Source organism: Dreissena polymorpha, chromosome 10 (genome assembly GCF_020536995.1).
Source record: "Dreissena polymorpha isolate Duluth1 chromosome 10, UMN_Dpol_1.0, whole genome shotgun sequence".
Classification (NCBI taxonomy): Eukaryota; Metazoa; Mollusca; class Bivalvia; order Myida; family Dreissenidae; genus Dreissena; species Dreissena polymorpha.
The window spans coordinates 63,523,350-63,533,555 of NC_068364.1; the positions used below are offsets into that span (position 1 = coordinate 63,523,350).

The 10,206-nt window shown below is 37.8% G+C and overlaps 1 protein-coding gene across 1 annotated transcript; it reads left to right on the forward strand.

Moving 5' to 3' along the window:
* The first annotated feature begins 1,802 nt into the window (after nucleotides 1-1,802).
* On the forward strand, nucleotides 1,803-6,104 carry LOC127849169 (uncharacterized). Its single transcript, XM_052381888.1, has 5 exons — nucleotides 1,803-1,962; nucleotides 2,835-2,966; nucleotides 3,260-3,411; nucleotides 3,610-3,683; nucleotides 5,692-6,104. Exons 1-5 carry the CDS (start codon nucleotides 1,810-1,812, stop codon nucleotides 6,102-6,104), a joined length of 924 nt encoding a protein of 307 aa, XP_052237848.1. The 5' UTR covers nucleotides 1,803-1,809.
* The last annotated feature ends 4,102 nt before the right edge of the window (nucleotides 6,105-10,206 follow it).

Here is a 10,206-nt window from a genome sequence, read left to right on the forward strand (position 1 = left end):
TTAAAAGATGTTGCTTAGATGAATTTACTATTTTTTCCGTTCTTTTTAATAACTATTTTCGAATAAAAGAATCTTACGTTTCGTCAGCATTCCGATTACGTGTTCTTAAACGCGAATATTAAACACTATTGAAACGGTACTGTATACCACAACGTTTCTTTAACGTTATATATACAAACTGTTTTTTAAGATGATAACAGTACTGGAGAAATTCTAAATAAAAGTGTTTTTACAAGTTAATGTTGTATGCACCTTGATTAAAGTGGGGTACGAATATTAGCCCTCTAGGACATAAGCCCCTAGGACATTAGCCCCTAGGACAAAAAGCCCCTTCAAAAAAGTGCACGCTTCGACATTAGCCCCCAGGTGTTTTAAAACGTTCAAAACTTTTTTTAAGTAAGCATTTTTATTCCATTTTTTTTTTAATTTCATATGTAAATACAAACACTATATAGCTTGTACCACACACGTACATTTTGCTATCTGACACCATCCAGAAGTCTAAAATTACTTTATAATTAGATACATAAGTAACATAATGTGTTGTTGTTGCTGTTTAAAAAACAACAACCATTAATTCGATTAATTTAAAAAAAGATTAAATTAAATACCTAAAAAATGAATGTAAACATAAGTAGGGGCTAATGTCCTAGGGGGCTAATGTCTTAAGGGGCAAATGTCCTAGGGGGCTAATGTCAAAAGGGGCTAATGTCCTGGGGGCTTTTGTCCTAGGGGCTAATGTCCCAGAGGGCTAATGTCCTAGGGGCTTATGTCCCAGAGGGCTAATGTCATACACTCGATTAAAGTATGTGCTGAAGATCGATGCCTAATGTTTACACTTCTATTGTGCGTTTTACATTATCCCTATGAGGGCGCTGTGGCGTGGTGGATATGGTGTCATGGGTTCGATCCCCACCGTGGGAGCTTTCTTTAGATCTAATCAAATGACACCAAGTACTAGAGAGTGTAAGCCTCGAGATAAAATTATTAGGTTTGAACTAAACTGCTAAGAATTCCTAATGCTGCTATTCCTTAAAATTAAGTTATCGCTTACTACTTATTTTACTTGTTTTCTTTAAAACATCGTGCGCTGCATGATAATGGGCAAATATCTACCAAGTATCTAGTTATTTCACCATTATAATAATAAACTACAACGCGTTTCATTTGTTTCCATTTAAAGCATCAAATCTTGACACCATTATAATAATAAAATACAACGATTTTTTGTGTTTCCATTTACTAAGCGTTATAACATGTGTTAATGTTAAATGTAACTTAACATAGAGCATATTGGTGTATAACATCTTTACAATTTTGCTTCATATTGTTGATGTTAAAGCCATTGAAATCTAGGCAGTTGATAACGTAGTAACTAAGAAATAACAATTACCTTGTATTGTTTTCCTGCTATATTGTCACTTTTTGTCGTCGGTTAGAGATCGATTTCCGTCATAGCAATAATGATTGCCGGAAGGGTTAGCGTAAACAACGTTACTTCCGCGTTATGTTACACGTCATTCATTTTCAATCGAGAACGTTATACACATTAAGTAGACACGTTATTCTGAGACGTAACGTTTTGTGGATAAAAAGTTGAAATAAATAATGGGAAAAGCTGTATAACTACAACTATTTGCTTGTAAGAATAAAATATTATAGATTTGTGTGCGCTCTAGTGCGTGGATTGCTTTTTATACACTAATATGCAAAAATAAATTATATTGACGATTTAAAAAACAAACTAAAAGAACAGTGTTTGTATAAAAGTAAGTAAAAACAACAATGTTGCCACGGCGTCCAACGGCAATGAATCTTGCGTTGCTAGGAGTTCTGATGGCCATGGCAGCGGTCTCGTGCCAGATGTTCGACAAGAAGCCGACCATTTACGACCATATGAAGAGCGGTGCCAACACAGTGAAAACGAACCTGATAGAGTCGCAACTGAAAGTGGAGAATTTAGTAGGTGCTTTTATATTATATCAACGAGGCTTCCATTTATATTATTCACTCTCAATTGGTCGTGGTCGGCTTAGGTACTACTTAACAGTACCCCGGGTTATTTTACAACATCGTACTTCGGGTTCGAAAAACACGCGTAAAGGCACGTGACCATACTCTGGGGTACTTTTGTCGTAAATAGTTTGCAACCGGGTATTTTGTTGTATACTTAGTGCAATTTGCATTTATAAGTAGGAACCAAGCAGACCATTACCAGTCGAACTTCATTCAGACGTACAAGTTATTGGACAACTATACAATATGGAATCGTTTTTTTAATGACGGCGATATTTGGCAGCTGCCCGTATTCATATTATGCCGCAGCTGTAATACATGTTCGCAATGTATTATTTCCCTTTAAATATTTTCATGCACGAGTTCATCGATGTAAACATCAATATACGTGTGTAACAAACATAACCACACCAAACTCGAGCTGAAATTCATATAAATAAACAAAATAAAACATAATTCAGATGACGCGTAGAAAAAATAGATTCATCGAACGTATTTTACAGGTCAAACAAAATGTTTTGTGTTATTTCTTTAGAACCGGTCTTTTTAATTAGAGCCGACGATTGTGCTGTAAGAAGCACATTGCTTTTTATGATTTTGTTACTGTGGATTATTTATATTTTCTAACGAATAAAACCCATTGAATGTAAGATATATAGCCTCGCTCTGAGGAAAAACGGAAAAGAAAGTATTTTATGTAAGAAAATCCCGTCAGAAAGTGACGCCCAAGAATCGCATTTTCTTACATCACATGCTTATTCTGCGACGACACTTCACGCACATGAGAGAAGCTCATATATTTAAATTTCGTTTTACAGTTCATGCCTGACAACTGCGTCCTAAACGACGAAGATTTCTATGGCGACCGCAAGGACGAGATTTTATTGGAAAAACAGCGTCTGCGGCTCCTAAAAGCGGAATATGGAGACACCGTTACAGTCCACTTTACGGTAAAGAAAAAACTATAATGAATAGCATATCACTGAGGTTATTTGGTAATTAACCATCGCAATATAAAGAATGACATCATGGGCGACGACAGATTACCAGTAGAAATGAAGATGTTGTTTGCCTCACTTTGACTTATGAGTTAAAATGTCATTTCTCCACAACAGATTATACCGGTATCCGAAAGTTTTTGTTAGAAATGCTATTCGGTTTGAAATGTGTGCTTCACGTTTTCACATTCTATGAATCATCTTACGCAATATAAATACAACAAAATGTATATCACAATAACCAGATATCCCTTGACGACGGCACAGTGGTGGATCGGTCCGTTCAGCCCTCCGATGATGTGCACGAGGAGGACACGGTCAGACCCGCCATTTTCACCATGGGCTACGGGCGGGTGATCCCGGGCTGGGAGCTGGGCATTAACGGAATGTGTCTAGGGTAGGTAGCACACAGCTGTGTCTGTTTTATCTAGTTCTTTTGTCAGGAAAAATGTCACTCAGCTAGGTCGGTTAAATCTGCTTATTTTCCATGGGATATCTTACACAAGTTAGTCAATCGGTATTTTCATTAAATTTCATGCAGACTTTTAAAAAACTAAAAAGTAAATGGAAAATTAAGATTTTTTTTTAATTTCAGAGAAATTCGCAAGATAACAATTCCCCCACAATTGGCATATGGACCCAAAGGCTACAAAGAAAAGAACATTCCACGTAAGTATCCACACATTAAACCGTATAGTACATTGATATATGCAAGTGCCCGTTATTACATGCAGCGTCCACTTGAAACTTAAATTGATTAATTAAGTTCTTTCACTGTTAATTTTGTACGAAAATCGTTTGGACACTGCGTGTCTTTATAGGCTAAGTCTTTCAAAAAGGTAAGCATTGGTAGACATAATATGTCATAGCATGTAGATATATGTGTATGTTTAATACATTGCAATAGTGTTATTTGTATTAATTTTGCATGATTTTGCCACATTATCGAACGTCACCCGACCGTTTTTCAAAGCATTCTTAGACATTCCACCCTCTTCGATATCCACACGTATACTTGTCTGTATATTATGATATCCGCACACATACACTTGTCTGTGTACCATGATATCCGCACATATATTTGTCTGTATACTATGATATCCGCACATATACTTGTCTGTATACTATAATATCCGCACATATACTTGTCTGTATACTATGATATCCGCACATATACTCGTCTGTATACTATGATATCCGCACATATACTTGCCTGTATACTATAATATCCGCACATATACTTGTCTGTATACTATGATATCCGCACATATACTTGTCTGTATACTATGATATCCGCACATATACTTGTCTGTATACTATGATATCCGCACATATACTTGTCTGTATACTATGATATCCGCATATATACTTGTCTGTATACTATGATATCCGCACATATACTTGTCTGTATACTATGATATCCGCACATTTACTTGTCTGTATACTATGATATCCGCACATATTCTTGTCTGTATACTATGATATTCGCACATATACTTGTCTGTGTACTATGCTATCCGCACATATATTTGTCTGTATACTATGATATCCACACGTATATTTGTCTGTATACTATGATATCCGCACATATACTTGTCTGTGTACTATGATATCCGCACGTATACTTGTCAGTATACTATGATATCCGCACGTATACTTGTCTGTGTGCTTTGATATCCGCACGTATACTTGTCTGTATACTATGATATCCGTTCGTATACTTGTCTGTAAACTATGATTCCGCTATTATTTGCCACCGTTATGATGTGACATATGGTGTTTAATTTTAACATGAAAATTGTAATCAGGTGCCTGTTTATTTTTTATTTTCCTTAAAATGTTACGTCAAGTGCAATCCATCCACATCATGCACGTACATTTTTAATTATCATTTTTGTTACGAAATATCAACGCGATTTATGATAAATTTTAACAATACTTTTGTTTGCATATTTTTTAATTGATACCGATGAATGTACGAAGTTATATTGTCACATGTTCAGAACAAATATGGCTTAAATTTCAAAGTTAATGAGGTCCTTCCGCGCTTGATGCTTCATTATGTGGGGACCGGACTTTGTCCCAGCAATCGCCTCTAATTAACTACCGGTAAACTAACGAACGTTCGGACAAATTATGAATTAACATGACTGTTTATTTTTCTGCTATTTTTTTATTTAAAGGCATTTAATTTTCATCTTTTGATCTTGGGATAATGGCTACAAACCAATCACACATGCGATGGAAACGTGGATAGAACCCGGGTCGCCTAGTTGAGATGCATCTGTACCCAACACATAATCAGGACGACACGTTCCGACTAGACTGGGTTTTCGATAATAAAAGACTTCCTTTAAACGAAAAATGCATTAAAAACGGAAAGTGACGTCCCTGTGCAGCCTTTACGGACTGAACAAGCTAATTTGGGACGACACTAATGCACATGCATTAGGCCCAGTTTTCCCAGAGCGAGGCTCGTATGACTCACCGGGCGACTTATGTACTTATATGCTCCAAGTATTCGAGGAGAAATATGTGAACAAAAGCCTTGATAGATTAGTATTGTTAGGGATGGGAACGAGTACTGAAAATGAAATTCGAATATTCGTGTGTACTTATTTGCATATATTCGAATATTCTATTTTTGAACCTATGCTTGTCTCGTTTTTTTTTAAAGCTGACGCCACTATCGAGATCGAGACGGAGCTGGTGGAACTGAAGAAGAAGGACTTCGTGGACCACTACATGGACTTCTTACGCAACCTGCCCGTGTACGCCATCTTTATCCTGGGCCTAACCTTCCTGCTAGGCGGCTACTACAGGGGGCAGATTGGCGAGAAGCGCCGGCTGTACCGAGAAATCGCTGAGCGCAAGCGGCGCCAGATGGAGGCTGAGGAGGAGGAAGAAGAGAACAATGAGGAGGCTGGAGAGGAGGAGAAAGAGGAGGAGGAGGAGGAGGAGGAGGAGGGAGAGGCTGGGGAGGCAGAGGGGGATGCTAAAGAAGTTGAAAAGGCTGAGGAAACGGTTGTTGTCGGTAACGGCATTGGTAGAAAGGATGCTCGTAGACGAACATTGATTACGCGTTTATAATAAAATGATATAATGAGTCGCGTTCTGAGAAAACTGGGCATAATGCATGTGCGTAAAGTGTTGTTCCAGATTAGCCTGTGCGGTCCGCGCAGGCTAATCAAGGACGACACTTTCCGCCAAAATTGGATTTAAGCTAAAAAGAGATTTCATTTTAACGAAAAATGACATAAAAGCGTAAAGTGTCTTTCCTGATTAGCCTGTGCGGACTGCACAGGCTAATCTGGGACGACACTTTCTGCACATGCATAATGCCCAGTTTACTCAAAACACGACTCATGTGATCGTCTATTTTGTTTAATTACATGTTATCCATGCATAGAAAAAAAGGCAATGATAATTTGTACGGTATGTGATTTGGAGATCTTGTTAACTTCGGGAAATTCATTAAAATGAAGGTCACGTCGATTTAATACTCTAGTCGATGTGTGGCATCAACAGACTGGAGTTTCATGCATCACTTTATATGTCACGTTTGCCATTAGTATAATGAAATCCCTTCGCAGTTTGGCTCAAGCATGCTGTGCTGTGGGTCTCATAATGTATTTTATTATTAGTATTAAATATTTATTTAATAAAATCTTAAAACGATACAGTGACGTTGTCTATAATTTCAGTTCATTCAATAATCCTATCGGTTTAATTGAAACGGATGACTTTCAATAGTAGTATACGAGTCCCCAGTTATATACGAGTCGTGTTCTGAGAAAACTGGGCATAATGCATGTGCGTAAAGTGTCGTCCCAGATTAGCGTATGCAGTCCGCACAGGCTAATCAGGGACGACACTTTCCGCTTTTATGACATTTTTTGTTTAAATGAAGCCTCTTCAAAAATCCAATTTAGGCGTAAAGTATCGTCCCTGATTAGCCTGTGCGGACTGCACAGGCTAATCTGGGACGACACTTTACGCACATGCATTATGCCCAGTTTTCTCAGAAAACGACTCAAATAGAAATAAAGCAAATGAAACCTTGTTTTCGTTGATGGTTTGTCTTCTAATAAAAAACATGTTTTTCTTAACTCAAGCATTTTATAGAAGTGACGAAAACTCCCGATACCGCGTGACGTGTCACAATTTGTATTATGTAATCGAAATTGTGAGTGAAAAGCGGAATAACTTTAAAAAAAATGTTTATAGAACGAGACCTTTGTTTGTGAAACACAATGCCCTGTACTGCGCCTTAAAGCCGCATAGTAGATATTTTAGAGCAAATTGTGAAATCCAAGGCCCATAAATTCGCCAAAAAATTAATGGACCGGAACGGAACTCACACTTCATCTGTATGTCATGTAGGTAAACAAACATACACAAAATCAGCTCGATATCTGAGCGTTGCGTAAAATACCTCCGAAAAATTGAGAAAATTATTTTGAAGTCCAAGGCTCATAGCTTCGCCAAAAATCAATGCATCGAAATGAAACACACATCATCTGTAGGTCATGTACATTGACTCACATACCAAATTTTAGCTCAAAATCTAAAAGCGTTGCCTACAAAACTCTGGAAAATGGTTTATTATAGAGCAAATTTCTAAGTCCAAGACCCATATCTTCGCCAAAAAATGTATGGACCGGAACGAAATTCACACTCCATCTGTAGCCCATGTAAGCAGACTCACATACAACACAATCAGCTCAATATCTGAAGCGTTGCGTACAAAATCACGAGGAAAACGGACGGACAGTGCGCTTGGTATATGCAATCCTACCGGGAGATTAATACAAATTATATTCATAGAGAACAGTGTATGCGAAGTTGAAAATTGTACGTCGACTCGTTTAAGACTATTTGCACGGACAAGGTGGTGATTTCAGTATACCGCATCTATTTAATATCCGTGGTGCAAAAATTGAGTATACCTTTATGATGGTTTATGGGGTAAATAAATTACATTCTTGGAACACAAAGCCATGTTTGATCAACAAGATAACTGTTACATAGGCTAACATGCTGCCTTGTAATGCTGGTCAGTTCGAGTACCGGTAATAGTTCAAACTTTGACAGTCAACGTGAGTTAGATACGAGTTCTGAGAAAACTGAACATAATGCATGTGCGTCAAGTGTCGTCCCAGATTAGCCTGTGCAGTCTGTACAGGCTAATCAGGGACGGCACTTTCCGCCTTTATTGGATTTTTGCTAAAAAGAGACTTCATTTAAAAGAAAAAGGTCATAAAAGCGGAAAGCGTCGGCCCTGATTAACCTGTGCGGACTGCACAGGCTAATCTGGGACAACACTTTACGCACATGCATTATGCCCAGAACAAGACTCATAAAGGTAGGTTAAACAAGGTCGTTACCAACACTATACAACTAGCCGGTTGTTTCGGTTAGCAGTGTTGTCGGTAAACCACAAAAGCACAATAAACTGATCAATAGTACATTCTGACTTCACAGGTCTGTGAAAATATGATGTTTAAACGGCCTCGTTCACTGATTTTCGTTCTTTTGAACAATGTCAATACATTTACTTACATAAATAAACAAAATAATTATAACCTAGAAAATTAAATAAACAAGAGGGCCAAGATGGCCCTAGTTCGCTCACCTGAGAGGAGTCGGTTCATTCAATCTTTACCTAATGTCAAACTTGACCTAGATATTGACCAGACAAACATCCTGGTCAAGTTTCATCATTATTGAACCAAAACTCTGGCGTAGGGAGTGTTTTTGTAAGATTTGAAATGGTGACCTATCATCAAACTTGACTGAGATCTTTCAGCAACTTTGATAAAGAATGCTTGAGAAATGTGAATGCTAGAGTGTTAACAAACCAAATGTGGACGGACGGACAGCGGACAAAGACCAATCCTAAAACCTCACCTGAGCAATCAGGTAAGTTATAAAGTGTGTTTCACCGATCTGAGCCATTTTCCAACTTGTCCAAGAAATCAATAAAACTAATGTATTGACTAAGTTTCACGATGATTAGGCAAAATATGTGACTTCCATAGTGCTCAATCACAAGGTTACTCTATATATAGTCACATAAGGAAAACTGCCCCACCCCCCTGGCAGCCATGTTTATTGACCCATCGGGACAATTTGCAAACTAATCTGAGATATATATAAAACCAAGTTTCATGATTATTGGCCAAAAATATGTGACTTCTAGAGTGTTCACTAGCTTTTTTCACTATATAATTATATAAGAAAACTGCCCCCCCCCCCACCCGTGGCAGCCATGTAATTTAACTGACCGGAACCATTGTCCAACTCGACTCTCGTATCAAGGAAACAAATGTTCTACCAAATTTCATGAACATTTTGCAAAAAATGTAACTTCTAGAGTGTTCACATGTTTTCACTGTATACATATACAGAAAAATGCCCCGCCCACTGGCGGCCATGTTTTTTCACCGATCTGCATCATTTTCAACTCGTCCGACATATCAATAAAAACAATGTTTTGATTAACTTTCATGATGATTGGGCCAAAATTGTGACTTCTAGAGTGTTTACAAGGTTTCTCTATGGCCATATAAGGAAAACTGCCCCGCCCACTGGTGGCCATGTTTTCAACAGACCGGAACCACTTTTGAACTCAACCAACATATCAGTAAGACAGACATAAGTTACATGAAGATTGGGCATTAAATGTGACTTCTACAGTGTTTACAAGCTTTTTCTTTTTTTTTGACCTAATGACCTAGTTTTTGACCCAGCATGACACAGTTTCGAACTCGATCGTGATATCATTGGGACAAATCTTCTGACCAAGTTTCATAAAGATCGGACAATAAATGTGGCCTCTAGAGTGTTTACGAACACATGTGGACGGACGACGGACAAAGACCGGTCACAAAAGCTCCCCTGAGCAATCAGGTGAGCTAAATAAACCATCCAACCTCGAATAACAATTAACACATAAATGATTCACATATCTACACTGTATTAATATGAAAACATTTATAATCAAAGGGGAGTAACTACTGTAAACTTAAATGCAATATTTAGAAGAGTTGTCTCGCATGTTACATGACCTTCATAAATGATTGTTTAACAAGCCTTTTTACTATATAAATATAAGGAAAACGACCCTGTCCCCCTGGCAACCATGTTTTTCAACGGATCGGAACCATTTTCAAACTTAACACACGTATCT

Coding starts and splice junctions, on each gene's coding strand:
- LOC127849169 (XM_052381888.1), top strand. CDS start 1,810: ATGAATCTTGCGTTGCTAGGAGTTCTGATGGCCATGGCAGCGGTCTCG. Junction 2,967..3,259: donor CCGTTACAGTCCACTTTACG/GTAAAGAAAAAA, acceptor CACAATAACCAG/ATATCCCTTGACGACGGCAC. Junction 3,412..3,609: donor ATTAACGGAATGTGTCTAGG/GTAGGTAGCACA, acceptor TTTTAATTTCAG/AGAAATTCGCAAGATAACAA.